The 27,425-nt window shown below is 43.6% G+C and overlaps 2 protein-coding genes across 2 annotated transcripts in view; both read left to right on the top strand.

Annotated features, from left to right (window-relative positions):
* NUP37 (nucleoporin 37) overlaps window positions 1–11,688 on the top strand; it is a 32,740-nt gene extending 21,052 nt beyond the window's left edge. The window contains exons 6-10 of the mRNA XM_029078637.1: window positions 6,962–7,052; window positions 8,555–8,736; window positions 9,034–9,084; window positions 10,234–10,327; window positions 11,507–11,688. Coding sequence (XP_028934470.1) covers window positions 6,962–7,052; window positions 8,555–8,736; window positions 9,034–9,084; window positions 10,234–10,327; window positions 11,507–11,620 — 532 coding nt within the window. The 3' untranslated portion in view covers window positions 11,621–11,688. The remainder of the gene's footprint in view (window positions 1–6,961; window positions 7,053–8,554; window positions 8,737–9,033; window positions 9,085–10,233; window positions 10,328–11,506) is intronic.
* Window positions 11,689–22,437: 10,749 nt separating this feature from the next.
* WASHC3 (WASH complex subunit 3) overlaps window positions 22,438–27,425 on the top strand; it is a 40,817-nt gene continuing 35,829 nt past the window's right edge. The window contains exons 1-2 of the mRNA XM_029079084.2: window positions 22,438–22,543; window positions 24,637–24,735. Coding sequence (XP_028934917.1) covers window positions 22,493–22,543; window positions 24,637–24,735 — 150 coding nt within the window. The 5' untranslated portion in view covers window positions 22,438–22,492. The remainder of the gene's footprint in view (window positions 22,544–24,636; window positions 24,736–27,425) is intronic.

Genomic DNA, 27,425 nt, shown 5'->3' with positions numbered 1-27,425 from the left:
CGAGCATTGAACACAGCACTTTTTATATTTTCCATTGTCCTTGTGTAAATGTTTCCTCATTATCGTTTTAATGTTGCCTCCTATGACTGTTGCCAAACACTCAGCCGCCTCTTTTAGATTGTGGTACCCTGAGAGCCATAGACACAATTTCCTCAGCGCCACCGCAGTGCTCTGCATGTAGTGGGTGCACAATTAATAGCACTGAATGAATGAATCATTCGGAGAGCTACTTGTGGCTCCACATAATTTTAACAAGAAAGGTGCTTGTTTAAGTTGATATCAAGAAGTACATAGCTAGTAAGACATATGAGGTCCGTATGAGGTAGAATCCCGGAACCAAAAAACTACAAAGACAAACACTAAACCGAGTAATCCATCAGTGAATCCATGAAGGGCCTATATGGAACCATGATCAGTTGTATTTGTCATTATTTTGCCAGTCCTCAACATCAGTGGATTAAGCAATTAATTCATGGGCATCATTCTAGCTGCCTTACAAGAAATCCTTTAATCAGTAGGAGTTTTTTAGTAATTCAATCTTATAGAAGCACAAAATAGTTTTAACAAAACAAGAGATTAACAACTATGCTGTCAGCATACTAGAAGGGATATGTAATGGCACTGAGATTTCTGACGCTCAGTGCCCCTGTGATTTTGGCCAGTTTGAGGAATTTACCACAACACTTCTACTGCCAACTTTTGAAGTTTTAAGAAATTGTGGCTAGTCTTTTTTGATCCGCTTACCCAATTTTATTACATCTCCATTTGAGCATCCTTTTTCTAGTGCCAAAACACATTATTAGAGCAGTAACAATTTCTGGTCACCTAGATTATCCAATCTTTTATTAACATAATTCAAGAGTAAATGTGTGTGGACGTGCATACGTACATATACATTCGTCTAGCTATGGTCTTATAAATTGTCCGTAAAAAAGCTCTTGACAAGCCATGGGAGACTGGGTTAAGGTGGGGAGTGGCCAGTCTCCTGCCTGCCTGCATGCAGGTGAACCCTGCAGAAAGTTGGATGTCAGTTCTTAAAGATCTCTAAGTATGGAAATTTGACCGTCTTCTTTGATAGCCCATTCCAGTGTTTTACACCCTTGATAGTGAAGTCTTTCCTAATGTCCGACCTAAATCTCCTCTTTGAATCAAGCCCTTATTCTTCAGTAGACATGGAAATCAGCCTCTCCATAAAAAACTTCGTTTGAAGAAAGAAACTATCACCCCTTAGCCTCCTTTTCTGTAGGCTAAACAGCCACTGTTCCTGTAAATGTTCCTGAATGACTGTATTGTACATCTCTAATTGCTTTTCTCACTGTTCTCTGGACTTTCCAGCTATTCCGCATCCTTTTGAATATACAGTAACTAAGACTGAGCCCAGTACTCCAATAAGGTTCAGGTCAAATTAGAGAGGATGATTGCGTGATACATTCTTGTTGATCTATCCCAGGAGCATAATGTATCTTATAACACTAGCAGTTAATTATTGCCTCCTATTCGAATTCTAGTTACCTATAACTCATGTCGTTTCTTGACTATAAGCAAATCTGGGTTACAGCCAGATGAAATGGTCTCCCCTGTTGCTGTCTCTCTAGAGGGGGCCTCCTCCTCAGCCTCTCCCCCAGACTCACTGGGAAAGGGGGAGGTAGCCATCCTCTTTCTCGCTCCCCAAGCACCGTTCCATCTCCCCCATCCCTTCCTTTCCCTTCCTCCACATACAAGTTACACTCATCTACCACTCCTCCCCCACCACCAACTTTTCGAGCCATTTTAATCCCTTTCTCACATTCCTTCTCCATTCCTGCTTTGATCGTTGGGGACTTCAGTATCCACATAGATGTTCCTGACGACCCTACTGCTGCCCACTTTCTATCACTCTTCAACTCCACGACCTCCTGCACCACCCCAGCTTGCCCGCCAACTTGGACACACAGTTGATCTCATCATGTGGGCAGGGACTGTTTCTTGTCATTGTAGTATTGTACTCTCCCAAGTGCTTAGTACAGTGCTCTGTAAGCGCTCAAATACAATAGAGTGAATGAATCTGTAGTCACTGTACAACCTCTGTCCTCACCAACTCTGAAATCCCTCTACCTGACCACAGTCTCCTCACCTGCTCCTGCACATCTCCAAAGGGCCTCATTTGCTCTTTCTCTCTTCTGCAACACCCTGATTTGCTCCCTATATTCACCCCTCCCTCAGCGCCACAGCATTTATCTGCATATCCGTACTTTATTGAATGTCTGTCTCCCTCTCTGAGCTCGTTGTGGGCAGGAAATGCGTCTACCAACTCTGCTGTATTGTACTCTCTCAAATGCGTAGTACAGTGCCCTGCACACAGAAAGCGCTCAGTAAAAACGATTGATTGACTGACAGCAACTCCATAATATTTGCAAGCTGAAGATGGGTCGCGAACTAGTTGCTGACGTAACCCAGGATAACAATTATAATTGGAGTATTCATTAAACGCTTACTATTTGCCAGGCACTGTTCTCAGCACTGGGGCGGATACGAGCAAATCAGGTTGGATACGGTCACTGTCCCAGATGGGGCTCACGGTCTTAATCTTCATTTTACTGATGAGATAACTGAGGCGCAGAGAAGTGAAATGATTTGCCCAAGGTTTCACACAGACACGTTACAAGCCAGAATTAGACTCCAGATCCTTCTGGCTCCCAGGCCCGTGCTCTACCCATTAGGCCTCACTGCTTCTCACAGGAGCTGCTTATGGGATCTCTAAGCCCTGGCTGCCCAGGTTTTGTCCACTCACTGCTAGTAAATCAGTTCCCTCTCCCTTCGTGTCAGCAGAAGTTGGGCAGGAAAATATCATCAGCATCTTTGGTTCAGCCCCTTCCAACGGCCAAGTGCTTCTCTTCCTTTTCCCAAGAGGTAGGGTACTGACGTGGTTTGACCCACCTATCTTCCCCTCTCGCTGGACTCCGTCTGAATCAGGTTGACTCACCAATGTCCAGGCTCCATGGTCTCAGTGCCCACACCCTGCAAGTTCTCCAGGAATTCTAGGGCCAACATCCCTTCCCATCCCTTTCCAACCCTCTGCCAGCCACTGTGAGTGCTTCTGGGTTCATTGGCTCCTTTATTGTACACCAGGTGCCACTTTTCGAAATAGTTCCCTTAGATGATCTAAGCTTTCTGTATAGGCTTATCCGGATCCCAAGATCTTTATTGTTTTTCTCCATCTCGGTTTAAAAATGAATGTAGGGAAATGTTCTAGTATTTGACTAGCTTTTTCAAATAGTCCAACAAGATTAGGAACATATTAGACATGTGAATGAATAGACCACTGCTAAAAACCATTCTTTCATAAAATCCACCGTGGGAGTATGTCATTCAGTAGAGGTAAAGTAGATGCTACGTGGCACTTTATAAACAAAAAAGAAAAGCAACAGACAAAACACAAGTATTATTTGCCAAACTTAATAACCTAAAGCTCTTTAGGGAATGAAGTGCAGCTTCATGAATCCTTGGACAAATTGATTTACCATCTTCAATTAGATCATAATTCTCTCCCCGAACAGTAATTTCCTCTGAAAAGTGTTGCTTTGCCTTGGAATAATTTACAAGGCAAAATTTCTGGAAGTGGAAGAAAGTACATGTCTAGATTACCTAATCAAGTAGATATTTATTTTTAAAATCTCTTTTGCTGCAGAGAGGGTGCTGGATCTTTCAAAATGGTAAATCCTACTTCTTCTCCAGGGAAGTCAATATTTGATAGAATGCCGTTTGGCCAAAGATGGCATTGTTCCCCAAAAGTATTATCTTTTTAAAAAGAATTTTTGTTAGAATTAGGATGTTTCATTTAAAACCATGCTGAATTAATAAAGAATTAAGCAGCCAACCTGAAAAGGGATGAACTGAAAGCTGAGGAAGCCAAAGAAATTTCAAAACCAATAGAAATGGGTGTTTAACCATACTAGACTAATTGGATACTGTGATGGGTGGGGATTGGGGAGGGAGAGAAGGAGGTAATAGGCAAACATGGGCCCTACCTGAATCACTTTTTTTCTGGCTGGGGCTTTAACATATCAAAAGCTACACATGCCTTCTTAAAGCAGGCACAAATGGTATTGCTTTAATGGACTGAAAAGTACCATTGTTCCGAGAAGCATAATGGAGGCTGAAATTTGACTTCATATTCTATTTTGTGGTTTTATTTTTGATATTGTTTGAACAGTTGTTGGTATTTGAGTGCTTACTCTGCAGAGCGTGTACTAAGCTTTACCGGAGAGTGCAGGTAAGTGCTTACTATGTGGCAAGGCACTGCAGTAAGCACTGTGGTAGATACAAGCTTATCGGGTAAGACAGAGTTCCTGCCCCATATAGGGCTTACAGTCTTAATCCTCATTTTTACCCAGGAGATAACTGAGGCATGGAGAAGGTAAATGACTTACTCAAAGTCACACAGCAGACAGGAGGAGCCAGGATTAGAACCCAGGGCCTCTGTCTCCCAGGCTTGTGCTCTTTCCATTAGATTACACTGCTCGCTAAACAGGTACCATCATCATCATCATCCTTGGTGTTTGAAAAAAACTGTCAGTTCAGAATTCGTAGTCAGCTCAGAGGTGAATTCTACATTACTCAGCGATGGCAAAATGACCATATTAAGTCTTTCCACTGACCATTTCAGAAGACAAGCATTTTCCAACTAAAGTAATCCAAAAATGCCTATTTACCTCTGCACATTCATCATCATTGACTGCCTATCGCTTGCAGAAAGGCGTATTGTAGACTAGGAGTTTGGGGATGTACACTAATATGGAAGACAGCTTCGGCCCTTGAGGGATTTATAATGATACCGGAGAGAGTCGCTGTAATTCCACGAATATCAAGGTGCACTTTTTTTACAGAAATCATCAAGTTTATTCAGTGATTATTTCTGTTTGTGCTCTTGACACTAGAAGGAATTATTTTTCCTTATGGGATCCAACTACGGTTTTACCCACTGAGTAAAATGAATCTATTTCCTTAACTCTAAATAAACTTTCAAGACACGTTCATGTGGGTAAAGAAGTTTGGTTTAGAGTAGATTGTGTGTTTTAATGCAAGAATGTATTAAAACGGCGGTTATAATGAAAGTGTCCTTTAGTCCTTAACTATAGCATTAGCCGTTATTTGAATTCTGAAGCACATTCTCATCTCGGTAAAGATGGAATTAAAATACAAAGGTCCTTTTATCGTAAGTCCGATTTTGCGAACTCCCTTGGTATTGGCGAATATGATCTTAGCGTGGCTGCCCACAGCCTTTCCGGCTGAAGGTGCCGCTTTCTCAACCGGTATTTTGATCCCCACTTACCCAATTTGCAAGTATTTCTTACCGTCATTTAGAATGTGGGCAGTTGTGTTTCTTTGTCTTGGCAAATGATGAGTGCTAATGCATGAAGTGTGTAAAGACATTGCAGTGTAGACAGTTAAGAACATGGCTCCTGAAAATTCCCAAAGGTCCATAGACTGTAAACCCATCATTGGGCAGGGATTGTCTCTATCTGTTGCCGAATTGTATATTCCAAGTGCTTAGTACAGTGCTCTGCACATAGTAAGCGCTCAATAAATACTATTGAATGAATGAATGAATAATACAGAGGACAGGGAATGTGTGTGTTTATTGTTTTAGTGAACTCTCCCAAGTGCTTAGTGCCTTGCTTTTTACAAGTAAGCACTCAGATACAATTGACTGACTTGACTAACATCAACCTTTCTATGGCTAAGCTATTTGATGCCATTATACACTGGCCAGGGGCCACACTCTTTAAAAGTGGAAAATTATTAATACATTTTTGTAAAATTCTTAGCAACCTAATACATTGTTAAGTAAAAGAATATGAAAATGGTAACTAGGAGCTGTAAATGGAATGCTCTGCAATCGATGGTATTTGTTGAGCGCTTACTCTGTGCACGGTACCGTATTAAGCGTTTGGGGGAGGATACAAAACAATTACTGCGCCTAGTCAGTACTCTGCTAATACCAGTGATCAATTGATTGGATTGTATTTATGGGATTAGTGGTCGATTCAGCATAGTGCGAGGAGCTTCCATAGGTCCACGATGGTGGGACCAGTGGACCGAGAATAGGATTAGAAAAAGGAGAGGAAGAGGAGGAGAGACACTCACAGTGGAAGTTCCCCAGATTATCTCCCCTTTGGGTCAGGGAATGTGTCTACCAACTCTGTTAGATTGTACTCTCCCAAACACTCAGTACAGTGCTCTGCACACAGTAAAGACTGAATAGATACGATTGACTGATTGATCGACAGTCAGATGATTACAGCAGGAGGAAGGAGCTAGAATGATCTCCTAGAACAAGCAGCGTGGCATGTGGAAAGAGCACAGGCTTGGGAGTAAGACGTCGTGGGTTCTGATCCTGCCTCCGCCACTTGTCACCTATGTGACTTTGGGCAAGTCACTTCAGATTTCTGTGCCTCAGTTACCTCATCTGTAAAATGGGGGTTAAGATTGTGAGCCCCACGTGGGACAACCTGATTACCTTGTATCTACCTCAGTGCTCAGACCGGTGCTTGGCACATTGTAAGCGCTTAACAAATACCATCATTATTAAAATGATCTCAGTTGCATCTCTCTCTCTGTTTTCTTCCGCTGTAGCCCAGTGTCTTTTGGGGCTGTGTAGCATTAAAGCTGACTTCAAGTGTGTCATGAAATTGTCCGAATTTGTCACCAGCCTGAGAGAGTTCATTACATTCATTCATTACATATTCATTCCGATACAATAGCCATGGCAACTGTACATGTAATGGACAGGCCGAAGCAAATTATTTACACATCTTTTGGTTTTTCCACAAGAGAGCATTTTGTTTGCATTCAAAAAGGTACTAAAACCCATTTGACTAACTCGCTAGTTAAAAGTAGTTAATATGCTGATGTTATAAATTTAATGTTTTTTTATAGTGGCACAGCAATAAGTCCTTTTACTGTTATACTCTCTCATTAGGGTTTGGGACTTGGAGGGGAATCAGAAAGCTCATTTTGTTCTTCGTTCTCCTGGAATGAGTGTTTGCTGGCATCCCGAGGAGGCTTTTAAGGTTAGTTTTATAGCTCTGTTCCTCTTTTGTCAACATTTATAAAGTAGGCACGTAATCTAAACATTCTTGAAATTAATGGCAAAAATACTTAGATCTACCTTTAATTACTTTAATTTGCTGTAGAGATATGCTGTCGATCTAGGCGTTAATGCCCTCAAAAGTTCTGTTTTAAGAACTTTTTAAAGAACAGATTATAGTTGATATACAATGAGTAGGGTAGGAATTATCTAATTCAGTTTAAAAATGGTACCCAAGAGCCAAAGGTAAGCAGGAAACAGGTGAGAGAGAGTATATTTGATTTTGCTATGACGTGACTCATCACAGAGGAGCAGCGTGGCAAGAGCGTGGGCTTGGAAGTCAGAGGTCATGGGTTTGAATTCCGGCTCTGCCACTTGTCAGCTGTGTGACTGTGGGCAAGTCACTTAACTTCTCTGTGCCTCAGTTACCTCATCTGTAAAATGGGGATTAAGACTGTAAGCCTCACGTGGCACAACCTGTTTACCCTGTATCTACCCCAGCGTTAGAACAGTGCTGTGCAAATAGTAAGTGCTTAAATACCAACATCATTATTATTATTATTATTCCTGGACACTTAAGAACATAGAACAGAAGTAAAGCCATGGCCCCTTCACTTACAATTTCCAGTGGTTTGAGAAAACCTGTTTCGGTCATTCTGCTTCTCCTGAGCCTAGACTATAGTGTCTTCGTTAAAAGCACACCCTGTCATCTAATTATTTGAGTCTTAGAAAATCAATGACTGTGTCACTTGATACTGTTTTAAATGAAAATGGTATGAAGAAATGCTTCTCTAGCCGGAAGACACCACAAACAGTATCCCTCCCCTCTGTCCCTTACATCGTCACCCATAATCTCTATTATCACCCACCCATGTATAATTCAGGTAATAATAATAAAAATGTTGGTATTTGTTATAAGCGCTTACTATGTGCAGAGCACTGTTCTAAGCACTGGGGTAAATACAGGCTAATCAGGTTGTCCCACGTGAGGCTCACAGCCTTCATCCCCATTTTACAGATGAAGGAATTGAGGCACAGAGAAGTGAAGTGACTTGCCCACAGTCACTCAGCTGACAAGTGACAGATCAGACTTCGAACCCATAACCTATCTATCCTGATGATGTTGTCTCGTTTTTGTTTTGTTCTGTTTTCTTGCTGTCTCCCCCGTTTAGACTGTGAGCCTGTCATTGGGCAGGGATTGTCTCTATCTGTTGCCGAATTGTACATTCCAAGTGCTTAGTACAGTGCTCTGCACTTAGTAAGCGCTCAATAAATACTATTGAATGAATGAATGAATGAATGACCTCTGACTCCCATGTCCAGGCTCTTCCCACTGAGCCACACTAACAGCGATTGCTTTTATGTGGGTACTAAGTAACACGATCTCTCTTTTGAGATTGTGGTCGTGGTCTTCTGCCGTTCTCAAAATTTATAGGACTTTACCCCTGAAGATGCTAATAACTGTGCTTTTTTATTTACTTGTAGTTGATGGTGGCAGAGAAGAATGGAATAATCAGATTCTACGATCTCGTTACCCAGCAGGCTATTCTGTCTCTTGATTGTGAACAGATGCCATTAATGTCAGCTCACTGGTGCTTAAGAAACACCTTTAAAGTTGGAGCCGTTGCCGGAAACGATTGGTTAGTCTGGGATATTACTCGCTCAAGGTATTTCCTTCATGTTTTTTTCCTTCTTTAAAGGATCTTTGATTTGTAATTTTTGTAGCCCTAAACAGCACACTACTAGTGATATTCTAGGGCTAAAGGAAATCAGTTCAATCAGATTCAGTGACTGTAAACTATGGGTTTGCTGTTGGCGTGTCCTTGATTATCAGAATTGGCGTTTTTAAATGACCGCTGGGAATTTTTTATGGTAGTTCTATTAGATTTTTTCAATGCTTTAGAGTTGTTCTCTTTCAGAACGTTCAGTGTATATTGATACTTTTAATTATTACCTTTGACTAGTTATCCTCAAGATAAGAGACCTGTCCATATGGACCGAGCCCGCTTATTCAGGTATGGTTTTCTATTTTGAAACATTTCAACTTTTGTTCAGTTAACAGGAAGCTGCATGGCTTTGTAGAAAGAGCGTGGGCCTGGAAGTCAGAGGACTTGGGTTTCAGTCTCAGCTCTGCCACTCATCTGCTCTGACCATGAGCAAGTGGCTTAACTTGTGTGTATCAGTGTCCTCAACTGTAACATGAGAATTCGGTACCTTTTCTTCCTCCTACTTACACCGCAATCCCCATGTGGAACAGAACAGTGCTTGATACATAGCAAGCGCTTAACAAGTACTGTAGTTATTATTATTACTAATTCAGTGGTATCAATTTAATTACTTGAGTTGTATATAAGCTGATGTGTGTTTGTATATGCTCTTCTACATTGGGCCCTGGAAAAATTCAGCCTCTCTCTATTGGTTCAATTCCTGAGTGATGTGCTTTTGACGCTAAAAATTTTTAAATACTGCAGGGAACTCACACATGAACAGTTTATCACCTTTCAAGATGTAAAAGAATCAGGAAAATTGCCAAGAATTGCGTCGCCCGGAGCACGTACATTAGTTACTTCAGCTGCATTGCAGGGACTAACCTTGCTCTGAAACCTAGGAAAGCCAACTTCATAAATGTTGGTAAAAGCCCACCAATAGTGCCTGGTGTTTGAATCATATCCAAGTCTTTTCCGGGCGTTTGTGTCTATTTTATAGTTCTGTGTGTTGACTTTCATTACCGTCATCATCATTAAGGTATTTATTAAATGCTTACTCTGTGCAGAGCAGTGTACTAAGCACTTGGGACAGTACAGTACATTCAGTACCCTTAAAAGAAATAATCAGTCAGTGGTGTTTCCTGAGAGGGATTATTATATAAATTCTAAAAATAATGAAGGCTCAGGAGTAAAAACTGTTGAAATGATTGTGTAGATACATAATTAATTACAGTTTTTAACTTCATGGCTTTGGGTAACCTAAAAATCAGTCAACCATATTTAATGAGTGCTTAGTTTGCAGAGCACTGTATTAACCTTTTGGGAGCCTACAATATAACAGAACACATTCCTTGCCCACAAGGAACTTGTAGTCTAGAGGGAAAATATTTGTTAAACTCGGGCTGCAATTTGTTCTTTTCAATAAGTGGCTTTTTTTTTTCTTTTGGCCCGTCTTAGGTGGTCAACAGTTAATGAAAATTTATTTGCAACCACGGGTTACCCTGGAAAAGTGCCGAGCCAGCTTCTGGTTCATCATCTAGGACATCCTCAGGTACCGGCCTATAACCCTCCACTCTTTGTTCCACTTTCTCCAATCCCCCCGAACTTTTACTTCACAAATAGGAAGATTTCATATATATCTTCCTATATATATATTCATAAGTGTCTTTGTTCAGTCTGTGGCTAAATTATAATGAGAATGAAGAGCCACGCATAGTCTGCAGATATGATCAGGTGGCACCACATCCTGCCTCCCTAGAACTGCAGGAATGGTGAGGCTTAGAGCTCTGCAGAGTCCTAAATTCTAGACCCTGGCCTTCCCCATCCCACGCTCGGCCTATATCCGCTCGGCTACTCACGTGCCTCTGTCCCCCGTCACTTCTGCTCTTCAACAAATAATACAGAGGACCGAAAGTGAATCTGGGCCATTCCAGAGCCTGATCCAGACTCATTTTAGGATTTTGTTTTAATAGAGCTGATGGGAATTTTAGTGTCAGCAAACAGTCGGGGAGAGCCCCGCCGGTGGGAATTTCCTAACATGCACAATAGTATCACAGCCAATAATACTTCAACCCATCCTAGTGCCCATAAAAGGTGGAAGGTAGGAAAGGAAGGATGTCTGAAGGACAGGAAACTGTCTAAACCCACCTTTGTATGCGTTGATCTGGGTTGTTTGTCTAGAGCTCTAAGCATTAACAAGTGGAAAAATAGGTAAATGGAATGGCCAGAGAATTAGAGCATCTTTCAAATGAGAGTACACTGAAAAAAAATGGACTCATGCCTAGAAAGATGGAAATGAGAAGGATCATGATTAAAGTATTTAAATCACGAGTTGTGTGGACAAAGTAAACACCATATCATCCAAAGGCTCCCATTAAAGCTTAGAGATGCATTGGTCCAGACAAGCAGCATATAGCTTCATGCTGTCATTCTGTTGGGTTTGGAAGGCTTTGCCCAATATTTGAGGAGAGCATTCTCTTCTAAGCCCAACGGGGGACAAAACAGGCTCAATTTAGAAATGAATGAAATGAAGGAATTTTAATAATTTCCTTCTTTAACTTTGAAATTTTCCAGATCTTTATTTACATTATTTATTCAAGGAAGTAGTTGGGCAATAAGAAACTAATTTATATAAGAAATAATACTATTTTCTTTAGAAGAGATTTTCCTTCTGTAGTTTTTCATTTCATCATGTGACATTTAATTTTTTCAATTTTATTTTATTTTTTAGCCTATCCTAATTGGCTCTGCGTCTGTGGGATCCGGTTTGTCCTGGCACAGGACTCTCCCACTTTGCGCAATCGGTGGAGATCACAAGTTGTTGTTTTGGGTGACGGAAACGTAAAAGAGATGTCGCGGTTGTCCACTGGACTCGCAAATTATGTGACTTTGTAATAAAGATTTTAATAAATATTGGGGGAGTTCTTGATCTTGAAAATACGGGTTAGTTTAGGCCACTTCAAACTGCAGTATTGTGATTTTATGAAAACAAGTGACGGCATATTTAAATTAACTTTTCCATTCTGTCCCTTTTGAGAATGTGTAATTGACCCACTTACTAGTTCCGAGGTGAGTTGTCTTGTGCATATGTACAGGTTCATATTTTCAATATGCAATGTGACAGTTGCTTCTAGGTTGAAATGTCAACTGAAGCCGCTGAATAAGCGATGCACGTTACCAGATGTCAAAACGTGAAGCAACATCTGTGCATTCTCTTTCTCGCTGTCACATGCTTATATTCTAGCCCTGCTGATTCAGTTGTCTAGCACCTGCTTATCAGTCAATCAGCGATATTTACTGAGCACTTAACTATGTGTGAAACACTGTACTAAACGCTTGGGAGAGTACACTACAACAGAGTTGGTAGTCATGTTCCCCGCCTCCAGTGAGCTATCCGTGAACCACTGGACAGTGGGCTCCCTCGGTAACGGAATTCCATCACAGACTTAGGCTCTGTGTCTTCCGTGGAAATCTTGGATTTACCAACTGCAAAGCAGTGACTGTCAATTGTACCATTATTGGATGGGAGATGGAAGTGGAATGGATGGCAACCTGCTGTCCAAACTGCTCCTCTTTCGTAGTCTGAAAATGGGAGATGAAACTCTTTAAAGACCCAGTGAAGCAAAATTTAAAATGATCGGGCATTTTGGGACAGACGACAGTTTAGCACACTACAATCAAAATAGGGTGACTCTTGGAACCGAAGCTTCAAGAAGATTGGGAAACCCTGAGGAGGAAACAAAAGTGACAGTAGGGAATGTGTATAACAAATGCCATAATGTGGCCAAGGGAAAATATCAAGCACATCATATAGAAGGAAATTTCAGTCGTGCACTGAATTTTATGGGCCACGCTTTCAACACACTGATAAAATCTTAAAATCCGCATCAGTTGCATCATCTTCAAGCCCCCAGCGAAAGTAAAACATTTGATTTTCAATCCCATCTGTAAGGTAAATAGGGCTCTTAAATTTGCAAAGCCTTTTTGTTTCCCAAAGTTGCATTCTTCAGTAATTGAGTTAATACAAATTAACCTTTTTTTGTTGTTCTAGTGCACCATCAGATTATTTGCCTAACAGTAGATCACGATATTCCTCTCACTCCTCTTCCTTGGCGTATGCAACTCTCTTAACCTGACTTCTCAGTCAGAGCCTATAGATTACTGCTGGATGCCCCTAAAGATCAGGAATCCACCACTTGTCTGCTCTGTGATCTTGGGCAACTTCTCTGCCTCAGTTACCTCATCTGTAAAATGGGGATTGAGACTGAGCCCCATGTGGAACATGGACTGTGTCCCACCTGATTAGCTTGTATCTACCCCAGCGCTTCGTACAGTGCTTAGCACATAGTAAGCACTTAACAAATGTAAAAATAATTTTAAAAAAGGAATACTAATCTAAAGCTAGATTTCCTTTCTTCTGAATCTTTGCTGATCTTAATTATTTCTTGAGCTCTATTGTATTCAGAGCTTTGTACCTTTTCTTAGGGAACACACAGAGAAGAAGAAACCTAAAAACATTTCTAAGAACATCAGCAGTGCCCTTTTGGAGTCAAATCAAGGGTCTATACAAGCAGGGTTTGGTTTATGACAGAGCTACAGTTGCTTGGAGGAGTAGTGAAATGACCATCCTCTCTTTGATATCCATGATCATGATTAGGAACGTACCATCCTATCATCCCTTACTTCTACACTAATAAGCAAGTTTTTATTATTCCTGTAGTGTCTGAACCGTATCTCAGGAGGTGAAAAATTGTTTACCTTAACTGAGAAAAAAAAATCTGATTGTAAAATCCTGACAGGCCACATAAGCAATAAGTAGGTAGATTTCAAACCTTTTGGGGGATTTAGGGATATTATGACTAACAAACTTGCCACTAAGAATCATTTTGGTAAGGCCCCTCCTGGAAGGGTAAATTACAATTAAGATTTTGAAAATAAAAAATATTTTCATGAAATTTTGCCCTCCTATTTGTCTTGCCATGAACTCCAGAAACCATTTTGCAAACTGTAACACTTCATTCTAGGACAGTTTTATTTGTAATACCCAAAATTCATTTTAGCTAAAGAGAAATGGGGTTCAAATAAGTTTTTTTGTAATTTAATTACAGTTGATGCTATCTCTTTATATCTCATCTCCAGTACCCCAACACATTCTGAATTTGATAAAAGACAACTTAAAAGTCAACTTAATATCTCAGTACCTCCGCAATTTGATGGTAACATCTTTCAGCTCGACATGGTAAGGGTAAATAACTTGTTTGCAAATCACTTTCTACCTAATGTTATTTATTCATTAGCAGATGCCCCCAAAATTCCAGTTTTTGATGGAGGGGGTATCCAAATAGGAATTCTTACCTCCCAACTTTACCTTGGAGTGAGCAATTGCTTGCCTAGCTTGAAGTGTCTCCTCTGTTAGTTTCCCCACAGAGGAGGAGTTTGGAATGAATTTTACAATGTAGGAAGGTTTCTACATCTGGAAACTTGTAGCCAGTTCCATCGAGAGGCTTTCTCAGGAGTGTTTTGGGAAAGGAAAGAACAACTATGTGCTATGGAAAGCCTGGAAATGAGTATACTACAAACTGAAATGAAAGTTAGTTCCCCAGGAGTGAAGTTTCATCCTGTACAGTGGTAAGGTCACAGAAGACACTATCTCAGGGGGTGCTCTCGGGGATTTGGGGAGTCCTCCCGAAAAAAGATTATTTTGAAAGCATGAATGTGTGTGTGGTTTGGGAGGGAGGGGAAGCATCCAGAGATGAGCGATCTGGCTACAGATCTGCCCTAACGTGCGAGAAAAGGGTCCCTGAAATGGTCATCTGAGGAGTATAATGTGGCCAGAGCAGGTTAGGAAGAAACATTAAGCGGATGGAATATCCTTGGTAAAGAGAGAGAAGGGGTAGGTCTCCTGATCAGTCATATTGATTGAGCATCCACTGCAGAGCACTGTACTAGGTGCTTGGGAGACTACAGTGTGGCAGAGGTGATAGACATGTGCCCTGTCCATGAGGAGTTTACAATCTAGAGGAGAAATGCGTAGTCTCACGAGGCCAGAGTGGCCAAGCAAAAGCTTATACTTGTTCTCAACAGAGCATATTCTAGTTAAAATCAACTGATGTCTGAGTTTCCCGGGCCGGGGCAAGCATTTTTTAAACTTATTTTACCCTGATTTTTCTTTCTTCGCCTTCTATATTGCCCTCCAGAAGGTCTCCCGTCTTTAATGCGCCTCAACATCATCTTCCTCATCATCAACCGCACCAAGCATCCGGTGTGGGCAGAGCTGCGCATCAGATGTTGGACATGTTCAATTCTTTGGAATAGGCGGGGGGTTTTTTCCCGGAATACGCTCAGTTCTTTGAAACCTGTTGAAATTCAAGAGTGGGCCAGGAGAGACAAGAGGGAATGCAAGAGGAGGTTTGGGAAGTTAGCTATTGGTAATGGATTTTCAATTCCTTATGTGTAATATAAGAGGAGTTTTTAGGGACTCTAGCCATAGTTTTCCTAGTTTGGGAATAACGTTGCTAAATAAGAAACTTTCAAATTAAGTTCTATTTCAGTCGTTACTTCGTAGGGGTACACAGCTGATGTTCCAAAACCAGTGTCATTTAGGACTTGAAATTTTTAAAAATCAGAGTATCACAAATCGGTAAAATGTCACTTAAAATCCAACTCTTTAAAAAAGTGATGGAATCATAAATCCCATTTTATCTTATGAATTGGCTTGCACACTGCATTTAAATTTGTTGCCTATGCCAAAATGCAAAATTGCACACACATGCAATCCAATTTGTTTTTTCACTCCGGTAATTTGTGAATACATGTCGACACTGACCTAGTAATGTTTCTGGTGCTGTTTTAAATCTCATGTCAGTGCAAAGAAATTAGAATCTGGTTTGCACATTTGTGTCTGGATTTTTGTAACGGTCCGAAATCGGACTTTGTCCCAGAAATGCTGATTGAGAAGTTATGAGACGTTATCGAGTCCAAGTTGTTGCATTTTTAATAGTTTTGAGGGGAGGAAAGCAATGGTTCCTGTGTGTTTCCCATGTTTTTGTGTAGCACAAAAACCTAAAACTCTTTTAACCCAATTTAATAGCAGATCAGTAGTCATGGTTTGTGACCTTGAATACAAAAGTAAAAAAAGCCTAAATAACACTTTTAATGGCTGACTCCCATACATTCCTCCGTTAGCATGGTCAGATCCTCAGGCAAAGCAGGCTGTTCCAGTATATCTTGATCAAGCTGTCAGTGTGCTTGGAGAAAAAGGACAGAAGAGAACACTCTGTTTCTTTAATCTAACACCTTGCTGATTCAAAAACATTAATACGGACATTTCTAAAGAATCTCAAAACAGTTAGCATTTGTTTCTGATTATACATTTAAATGGACACTGTCCTTAAAATCATGTGGTTTTGTTTTCTGGTAAATCCACATAACTTTGAAGAGCTGATGAGCTAGGGACCTTTTGTTTGTTGAAGCGCACAGCATGTTAACAGCAAAATTATTAGGCTATCGGCTTTGAGGCGCTTCATAAGAAGGGAAAAGATTGGTTCTTTGAGGACACAGCCATTACTCAGACCCAGGATTACCGTGAATTTAGGCTTCATGGGAAATTGAAAGAATTTAATCTATTCCTGACCTTTTCAGCTGTTCACTGGACCACCTTAGTAAAAACAATTGTTGCCCCTATGGAGGATCAGGTGACACTGTGTCTGGAAATTTCCTTGGATCAGCTATTTTATTTCTGTTTAACTTACCTCTTAGTCATATAGCTATTTGGCTTTTCAGCCGATTATTAACAGAATACTGTACCTTGGGAGCCATAACATATAAATTTATAAAATACATATGAAGTAAGTAGGAGACTCATTCGCCAGGTTTCTCGGCCTGGGCAAACAATTTGAGTTATGATGTTCAACTCCCCAGTATGTTAGAAGTTAACATTTTTCTGTAATTTAAGCATCTTTACCAACATCCAGAGCTAGTATTAAGATCGTAGTTGCTGCTTTAGAGCAGATAAAAGGCAAGATAGGCTCTTGGTATTCTTGCTCCTAATGGTGGTACGCTCAAAACTTTGATCTTCTTTCTTGTAAACACAGCTGTTGTACTTCTAGTTGAGCCAAGTCCAGTTAAGATTAGCGTCTTGCCAAAGTGAAGGTTAATCTTTGAAATCATCAGAAGTAAGAACTCTCCTGAAGCTCTGAGCAAAATTCTATTTGTAGAATATTCCCTGTCACAGAGAAAATAAACCAGAGAGGACTGCGACCCCCAAAGAGAGCCCCAAGGGCAACTGCGATTTATTATGCAACAACAGAGTAGGCAGCAAGAAATGGTTTACGCAGAACGGTTTTCTTATTTAAGAAGCCTAAGGTCGTAGAGGAAGATGTTGGGCAAATCTAGGACAGTGCAAAACCTTGAAGTCACAGCCGGGGGGGAAAAAAGTTATCGGCACTGTGCCAGAGGCTGAGTGGCCCGAATTGCCACCCACTGACTAAAGTGCCATAGTCTGCCAATGCCAGGTGTATGGAAATCCCATTAGCGGTTGAGCCTTGCTGTGGCCTTAATCTTCTCTCAGTACGAAAGACATTTGAAGCTCAGAAAAAAGGACTTTGCCAAGTCGATAGGGACTCACCTTGGGTAAACCGCAAACAGCCTCCACTTTGCCATATCTTTTGAAGTCCTTGACAGCCTTTCTCTACCATTTTCTGCCTTTTTTTGCGTCACCCCATTGCATATAACTTTAAGCAGCGGTGTAACATGCCATCAGCTAGGCTGCTCACCAGCCCACCTAATGGGATATGGTGTTGTAATGAACACTGTTCTTCGACTGCATCCCAGCGCCTCAGTGCTCATGAGTCCATCTCTTCATTTGACCGTAAACTCGGGGCCTTTCGGTGCCAGCTGGTATATGAGCAAAGAAAGAATTTGGGAGATCCAAAGGGGAATGAGGGTGGAGACAATGGAAGAATGACACAGAGAGAGGAATGGAGAGGGGAAAAGTGGAAGAGAAAGTTGGCCAGGGGGGTCAGGAAACCACTGCTTCCTCCTCCCCTGCTGGTCTCCACTGCTGATCAATCAATCACATTTCCTGAGCACTTAGCGTGTGCAGAACACTGCTGTACGAAGCGTTTGGGAATGTACAGTATAACAGAGTTGATAGACACAATCCCTGCCCATGAGGAGTTTACAGTCTAGAGGATATCCCTCTCCTCGACCGACTAATTCCAGCACTCCTGCCAAGGTCAGGGCTTCCCTTGCCACACCTCTCCCCAACCCCAGTAGGTTTGTCAAGATGTCCAAGAGGGTCTGTTTCCCCCTCTAGACTGTAATTTCTTTGAGGGCAGGAATTGTGTCTACCAACTCTAAAAGCCCCCCTTTTCCTCTGGTCTCCCTCCCCTCCCCATCTCCCCGACTCGTTCCCTTTACTCTACCCCCGCCCCCACAGCGCTTGTGTTCTATGTACATATTTATAATTCTATTCATTTATACTAATCATGTATATATATCCATAATTCTATTTATTTATATTGATGCTATTGATGCCTGTTTACTTGTTTTGATGCCTGACCCCCCCTCCCCTTCTAGACAGCAAGCCCATGTAGGCAGGGATTGTCTCTACTGGTTGTTGAATTGTACTTTCCAAGTGCTTAGTAGAGTGCTCTGCACACAGTAAGCACTCAATAAATACGATTGAGTGAATGAATGAACTCTTTCGTACTGTAGTCTTTGTTGGGGATAGCGGTGCTTCACTCAGCTGCCCAGATCATTTTTCTAGGAAAGTGTTCAGTCCAAATCTTTCCACTCCTCAAAAGCCTCCAGCAGATGCTCATCCACCTGTGAATCAAACAGAAACTCCTCATCATTGGCTTTAGGGCACTTAATCACTTAACCCCCTCCTACCTTACTGCACCGATCTGCTTCCACAACCCAACCCACACACTTAGCTCCTCTAAAACCCGACTAGTCACCGCACCTGAATCTCATCTGTCACTCTTGACCCCTTACCCACTCCCTCTTGTCATATCCCACAGAACACCTTTCTCCACCTTCCAAAACCAAACTAAAATCACACCTCCCTGAAAGGCTTTCTCTAAATAAGACCCCATTTCCCCTGTTCATCTGTGCAGTTGGCTCTGTAACCCCGAACCACTTGATATTCACACCACCCCCTCAGCACTTTTTGTACATAACCATTTCCCCTCTCTAATTTACTGAGCTCACCTCTAAAACTCAGAGAAGGCCAGATGATTTAAAAAATATATACATAGACAGTGGAAAACTATCCTTTCTGCGGGGACCTGTTCCTCTAAAACACGACTTGAGTTTCCTCTTCAATTAACTGATGCAGATGTGTATTTATCTTTCTCTTCTTGCTTATTTTAGAATGGTGGATAATCATCCTGTTGGCTATGGGAACTAGACTAGATGGTGATGTTCAATCAAGAATGGGTGCACATGTCCTCATTTTAGAAGTATCACTGCTTTTAGCATTTTAATTTCAACGTGGCTTCTGAACTCTAAGCTGCTTGTGGGCAGGGAGCATGTCTACCGACTCTGTTATATTATACTCTCCCCAGCACTCAGTACAGTGCTCTGCACACAGTAAGCTCTCAATTAATACTGTTGAATGATGGAGAGATTCTTACCTCTGCAGGATGCTTCGGAGGAGAGGCACTCTTCCTGGCTTTCTACCAGATGGCTTCTCCTAACGCTTTCCCAATTACCACCAGGCTGGAGACGGTGAAGAGGTAGGACTTCACTTTCCCCAGCGTCACCTGTTGCGAAGGGGTCACGGGAGGGTTGGAGGGTGGCAAGCAGGGCCCTGAAAATCCCAAGTGTTGAAGCCTAGAGGCGACTGGGCAAGTGCTTCTTTGACCTGTAGTTTCTGCAGTTCCCATTCCAGAGGGATCCGTCGTCCCTCCTTTACCCACACCGATTATCGCTCTTCTTTTCTCTGTTTAGTGTTGGCACCCTAAATTCCAAATACCAAAAAGAAGATGTTATTTGGTTCAGTGCGGTCAAAATTTAATTCTGGCATTTATTACACACTCACTGTGTTTCAAACATTCTGTTAAGTGCTAAGATAAAAGAATAGAAGATGATTAAATCATACACAGTCCCTGGGCTCATGGTCTAAGAGATAGTAAGAGTGATGTCTTCTCCCTAATTTACAGAAGAGCATGATTTCATTACAAAAAATCTGACAGGTAGAGTATCATGATTTCAGCAGCTGGTGCCAATATGATAGCAGTGTCACCTCCCAAGGAAAAAGAGATCTCCATCAAGCGGGAACGGATAGATGTAGAAACATTTTATTCCACAAGATAAATGACACTGGTTTTTGCTATTTTAGTAGTTATTTTCTATTACTCTTGTTACTATTATTACATGATGAGCGACAATTTGTAAGTTATGCCCACTTTAAAATAATGTTGATGACTTGCAAGGAAAATCTATTCAAATATATTTGTAGATGTCGGAGTGGGGGAAAGAGTCAGGCTCAGCAAAGGGAAGCAGTGTCGTTTAGGAAAGAGCATAGGGCTGGGATACAAGAGACTTGAGTTGTAATATCAGCTGTGCCACTTACCTGCTGTGTGACCTTGGGCAAATAACTTCTCCAGCTCTCAGTTTCCTCACCTTTACAATGGGGATTAAATTTCTGGTGTCCCTTCACCTTAGACCATGAGCCTCCAGGTGAGTCGAAGACTGTGTCCGATCTGATCGTATCTACCTCAGCACTTGACACATAGTAAGTACCTAATAAATACCATAATCATTATTATTATTGTTGTTATTATTACTGTGAATGATAATACTACTGCTTATTCCTTATCTCTTTTCTCATCTCATTTTGTCCCTTATCGTATCTCTCTGGCCGTTCATTCTCAGTCTCCTTTCCCATCTCTCCTCTGTCTCCCACCCCTAACTGTGGGTGTCCCTCAAGGTTCAGTTCTGATCTACACCCAGTAGACTAGTTAAGCGCTTACTATGTGCCGAGCACTGTTCTAAGCGCTGGGGGGGGGATACAAGATGATCAGGTTGTCCCCTGTGGGGCTCAGTCTTCATCCCCATTTTCCAGATGAGATAACAGGCCCAGAGAAGTGAAGTGACTTGCCCAAAGTCACAAAGCTGACAAGTAGTGAAGGTGGGATTAGAACTCATGCCCTCTGACTCCCAAGCCCGGGCTCTTGCCACTGAGCCACGCTGCTTCTCTGTTAAGCAATTACTCTGTGCCGAGCACTGTTGTAAGAAGTCTGATTGTGCAGGCTTTCCTTCTGTGAGCCCGTTGTTGGGGAGGGATTGTTTCTATCTGTTGCCCAATTGTACTTTCTGGAGAAGCAGCGTGGCTCAGTGGAAAGAGCATGGGCTTTGGAGTCAGGGCTCATGAGTTCGAATCCCAGCTCTGCCACTTGTCGGCTGTGTGACTGTTGGCAAGTCACTTAACTTCTCTGGGCCTTAGTTCCCTCATCTGTAAAATGGGGATTAAGACTGTGAGCCCCTCGTGGGACAACCTGATTCCCCTATGTCTACCCCAGCGCTTAGAACAGTGCTCGGCACATAGTAAGCACTTAACAAATACCAACATTATTATTACTTTCTAAGGGCTTAGTCCAGTGCTCTGCACAAAGGAAGCGCTCAATAAAGACGGATGGATGGATGGATATATTATTTATTACCCTATTTACCTTGTTAATGAGGTGTCCATGCCCTCGATTCTATTTATTTTGATGTTGTCTTGTTTTTGTTTTGTTCTGTTTTGCTCTGCCGTCTGTATCCCCCGATTAGACTGTGAGCCGTCATGGGGCAGGGATTGTCCCTATCTGTTGCCGAATTGTACATTCCAAGCGCTTAGTACAGTGTTCTGCACAAAGTAAGTGCTCAGTAAACACTATTGGATGAATAGACAAGCAGTGTGGCTCAGTGGAAAGAGTCTGGGCTTGGGAGTCAGAGGTCATGGGTTCTAATCCCGGCTCCGTCACTTGTCAGTTGTGTGACTTTGGGAAAGTCACTGAAGTTCTCTGTGCTTCAGTTACCGAGTCTGTAAAATGGGGATGAAGACTGTGAGCCCCATGAGGGACAACCTGATCACGTTGTATCCCCCCCAGCGCTTATAACAGTGCTTTGGACATAGTAAGTGCTTAACAAATACTATTATTATTGTGAATGGATGGAGGGAGGGAGGGAGGAAGCGAGGGATGGATGAATGGGTGGAGGGAGGGAGGAAGCGAGGGATGGATGAATGGGTGGAGGGAGGGAGGGAGGGATGGAGGGAGGGAGGAAGCGAGGGATGGATGAATGGATGGATGGATGGGTGGAGGGAGGGAGGGAGGGAGGGAGGGATGGATGGAGGGAGGAATGGATGGATGGATGGTTGGACGAATGAATGGATGGATGGATGGATGGATGGATGGATGGATGGATGGATGGATGGATGGATGGATGGACGGACGGACGGACGGACGGATGGACGGATGGATGGATGAACGAATTAATGGATGGATGAATGAATGAATGAACGAACGAACGATTGGATGGATGAATGAAGGAACGAACGAGTGAGTAGGTGGGTGGGGGGGGGCGGGCAAGGACTACAACTCCCAGGGTGCTTCGGGGGCGGCTGAGGCCCAACTTCCGGGAGGGCGGAGGTTTGGCGTGTGGGGCGGCCCAGCCCCGCCCCCTCGGCCCCCGGCCGCCCTCCCGCCGCCCTCCGGCCGCCATCGCCATGGATGAGGACGGCCTGCCCCTCATGGGGTCGGGCATAGACTTGACCAAGGTCGGTAAGAGGCCAGCCGCCGGACGGCCCGGGGCCCGCTCCGCCCCGCCCCGGCCCCTCCCGCTCGGGGGCCGCTCGGGGGCCGCTCGGGGGCCTCGGCGGCCGGTCAGCGCCGCGCAGGGGGCGCCGAGGTTCCCATCCGAGCCCGGCCCAAAGCCTCTTCCGCCTTTAGTCCCGCCCGGGGTGGAGCCGAGCAGCGGCGGCCCGCGGGAAAGAGCCCGGGCCGCCTCCTCGGGGGGCGGAGGGTCCTCACCGCCCCACCCTCCCTTCCCTCAGCGAGAAAATGGGGATGAAGCCGCCGAGCCCCCCGGGGGGCCACCCGCTCCCCTCGGGTCCGGCCCAGCCCGCAGAACGGGGGCCTGACACCCAGGGAGCGCTTAACCAATACCCACGCCTCTACTCTGGGGAGCTAGGGACGCCCGATGACCTTGTAATAATAATAACGTTGGTGTCGGTTAAGCGCTGACTCTGTGCAGAGCGCTGTTCTAAGCGCTGGGGGAGAGCCAGGGTCATCAGGTGGTCCCACGTGAAGCGCACCGTCTTCATCCCCATTTTCCAGATGAGGTCACTGAGGCACAGAGAAGTGAAGTGACTTGCCTACGGTCCCACAGGTGACAAGTGGCAGAGCAGGCATTCGAACCCATGATCTCTGACTCCCAAACCCGGGCTCTTTCCACTGTGCCACGCCGTGCCCAGCACTGTTCTGAGCACCGGGGTAGATGCAAGGTCATCAGACTTTCCCACATAGGGCTCAGCGTCTTCATCCCCATTTTACAGGTGAGGTCACTGAGGCACAGAGACGTGAAGTGACCTGCCCAAGGTCACAAAGCTGACAAGCAGCAGAGCCGGGATTAGAACCCGTCATCTCTGACTCCCAAGCCCGGCCTCTTTCCACTGAGCCACGCTGCTTCACTTCGTCCTAGGTTAATAGTAATGATGGCGTTTGTTAAGCGGTAACTTTGTGCCAAGCACTGTTCTAAGCGCTGGGGGAGGTACAAGGTGATCAGGTTGTCCCATGTGGGGCTAACGGTCTTCATTCCCATTTTACAGATGAGGTAAGTGAGGCACGGAGGAGTTAATACTGTTGGTATTTAAGCACTTACCATGTGCAGAGCACCGTTCTAAGCGCTGGGGCAGATATAGCAGCGTGGCTCAGTGGAAAGAGCACGGGCTTTGGAGTCAGAGGTCATGGGTTTGAATCCCGGCTCGGCCACTTGTCAGCTGTGTGACTGTGGGCAAGTCACTTAACTTCTCTGTGCCTCAGTTACCTCATCTGTAAAATGGGGATTAAAGACTTGAGCCCCACGTGGGACAACCTGATTCCCCTGTGTCTACCCCAGCACTTAGAACAGTGCTCTGCACATAGTAAGCGCTTAACAAATGCCAACATTATTATTATATAGGGTAATTGGGTTGTCCCATGTGAGGCTCACATTTAATCCCCATTTTACAGATGAGGTAACAGGCACAGAGAAGTTAAGTGACTTGCCCACAGTCACACAGCTGACAAGTGGCAGAGCTGGGAGTCAAACCCATGACCTCTGACTCCAAAGCCCACGCTCTTTCCACTGAGCCGAGCTCAAAGTCACATGGCTGACAAGTGGCGGAGGTGGGATTAGAACCCATGACCCCTGACTCCCCAGCCCGTGAGGTCTTTCCAATGAGCCACGCTGGCTGTCCTTCATCCTGGGATCTAGTTCTTCCTAGGATGTGTCCGTTTCAGCGGGATTCCGAGGGTGTGACTAGATACGCCGGGAGTGGCGGGTGTTAGGATGTTCCCCCCTTTCCGACCTCCTCGTCGTTCCGCCTTCCACCGATGAGTTTCACAAGCGTGGCGGGGCCTGGACCCCGCTTCTCCAGTTGACCTATCAACCTCCTGCTCAACCCAGGTCTGGAGGGGACCCCTTCGGCAAGAAGTTCAGGAAACCCAGTTGAACGGAAATCCTGTGATCCAGATGTTACTTTCAGAAGCTTATCACGTGGATGCTCTCCTCTTCCCTCGATTCCCCCCTCACTTGTCTCCCCCTCAACATAGCTGCCTATGAGCTGTCGATTTCTGGTGTGCAAATGATCTTTGTCTTTACAAAATACAGGTCCCAGCTATTCAGCAGAAAAGAACTGTGGCATTTCTAAACCAGTTTGTGGTGCATACAGTGCAGTTCCTCAACCGCTTTTCTACGGTGTGTGAAGAGGTAGGTTGTATGGCGTAAACGTAAAGAATAAAACAAAACAAAAACTTCTCACTCTAGACATCAAGGCTCTCCATCACCTTGCCCCCTCCTAAACCTCTCCTCCCTTCTCTCTTTCTACCGCCCACCCCGCACGCTCCGCTCCTCTGCCGCCCACCTCCTCACCGTCCCCCGTTCTCACCTATCCCGCCGTCCACCCCTGGGCCACGTCCTCCCGCGGTCCTGGAACGCCCTCCCTCCTCACCTCCGCCAAACTGATTCTCTTCCCCTCTTCAAAACCCTACTTAAAGCTCACCTCCTCCAAGAGGCCTTCCCACACTGAGCTTCCCTTTTCCCTCTGCTCCCTCTACCCCCCCTTCACCTCTCTGCAGCTAAACCCTCTCTTCCCCCCCATTTCCCTCTGCTCCTCCCCATCTCCCCATCCCCTCAGCACTGTATTCGTCCACTCAACTATATATATTTTCATTACCCTATTTGTTATTGAGCTGTACATCGCTTTGATTCTATTTATTTGCTATTGTTTTAATGAGATGTTCATCCCTTCGATTCTATTTATTGCTATTGTTCTTGTCTGTCCGTCTCCCCCTGATGAGACTGTAAGCCCGTCGAAGGGCAGGGACTGTCTCTGTTACCGATTTGTACATTCCAAGCACTTAGTACTGTGCTCTGCACATAGAAAGCACTCAATAAATACTATTGAATGAATAAAAACTATTGAATGAATAATACAGCGACCATAGCCGATTCTTGTGAATGAAAAAACTGGCATTTTGCTAAGTAGAAGAATTGTCTCGTACAGTAGACTAGATCTAGGAGCCATATTCCATACTAACTTATTCTCCCCCGCTTTCAGGAGAGCTTTCTGTTCCCCAGGGTGATTATAACTTCCCAAGGACTCTCTATACCTGTTAAACACTGGTATTTGTTTTGTTACATCCATGCGTGGTAACAATCCATGGTAAATGCAATTTTCAGCAGTGCTTGGGTGGTTGCTTCTTATCTAACTTTTTACATAGAGCTATTTTTGCATAAAACCTCAGTTATTTTACTTGAAAACATAACAGGTGGTGGGAAAATAACTTTTTGCTGTAAATTTTAGACTCTACTAGTATTCTCTGTTTAGAAATCAGAATAAATAGAAATTGATAGCATTACCTCTGCCTCCGTTGTGGAAAAATCCAGTATTTCTGAAAAAATGTGCTGCTAGTATTCTGAAAAATGAATTACTCTGAAAGTGGCTAAATAGATTTGTAAATCTATCAGAGTATTTATTGATCTCTTACTGTGTGCAGAGCAGTATATTAAGTACGTGGGCTTTCACCCCCAACCTCCCCACCCCGATCATCGCGCTTACCTAATAGACGGGAAGCGCTCAGTAAAGATTATGGATATAAATATGACCGACTGAGTATATATCTTTATTTTAGTGTCTTTCTTCCTTTGTCATTTATCCCAAATAACAAGGTCCTGGATTGCAGGCAGTCCTCCTGGATCAAAGAAATGCACATTACTCAAATGCTATATGGTACATTTGAGAAGTATGATAACAGCTTACCCTAATTTGGGAAGGTGCAGTGGAGGAATTATAAAAACGGTGAATGAGAAGAGCACTTTCCAGACACGATATAGCAGATGAGGTGGCAGAGCAGTGGACAGTTGGAAATGCAGTGTGGAAAGTGGGCAAGGATTTTAGTGGGAAATGGGACTTCGGAGATGACAGAGAATAACAGGCCGTGCATTCTACCATTTAGCTTCTTTTTGGCATTGATTGGAAGCACTGGGTGTATCTAGGATGAACAAGGCTGGGAATCCAGTTCCAAAAGTTGTGAGGCCGTTTCCCTCATGGTGTTGGGAGGCAGTAACACTGGAGGCAGCAGGTAACGTGCAGCCGAACAGCTCAGCTGTGCCCGTGCGTATGCACAGTTGTCAGATTTCTCATCATCAGTGGTATAGACTGAGTGTTTCCTGTGTGCCGATCACTGGGGAGAGTCCAGTACCATGGAGTTGGAAAACATGTTCCTTGCCCCCAGTAAGGTTACGTTGTCACATATCAGTTAATCCTCATTCTCTGGTCATCTTCAAACATTCAGAGAACAACTTTGATCGGTCGACGTCAAAGGTGACACTAAGTGAGGATGAGACCCACGGGTTTGAGTGCCACACTGAGATTCTCTTGCACACGCGATTCATGAACGCATATGCAGTAATGCACTGCCTCTCGTCTTTTGCCAGCTGGGCTGACCATTGCGTAGAGCCCTGTGGGTAAGACCCTTCTTTTGGGCAACAAAGGAAAAGCGAAGAGATCATTACTCTCAAGGAACTAAAGGTTAATCTTGATGATTTGTGCTTTAAACTAACTCATTTTGCATGGGCCACGGTGATCGACACAAGGGGTGAGTTTAAGCCCGTAAGATAGATCTGGAAGGGACGACCGTGTGGAAGAAAAGCTAATTACCACGACTAATGGTGAAAAACATGCAGGTGTATTTCATTTGACATTTTGCTGTAGGAATAGGTGTACTCATTAAACGAATAGTTCTAGGGTGATTGCGAACTCTCATAGTTACCAAAGGAAAGAGCAGTTGCATTATGATTGTTATAATAAATTATGGCATTGATTAGGCACTTACCACACACTAGATACTGTACTAAGCGCTGGGGTGGATACAAGCAAATCCGGTTGGACCCAGTCC

The sequence above is a fragment of the Ornithorhynchus anatinus genome, chromosome 14 (assembly GCF_004115215.2).
Source record: "Ornithorhynchus anatinus isolate Pmale09 chromosome 14, mOrnAna1.pri.v4, whole genome shotgun sequence".
Classification (NCBI taxonomy): Eukaryota; Metazoa; Chordata; class Mammalia; order Monotremata; family Ornithorhynchidae; genus Ornithorhynchus; species Ornithorhynchus anatinus.
This window is presented reverse-complemented; position numbering and strand designations above follow the sequence as displayed.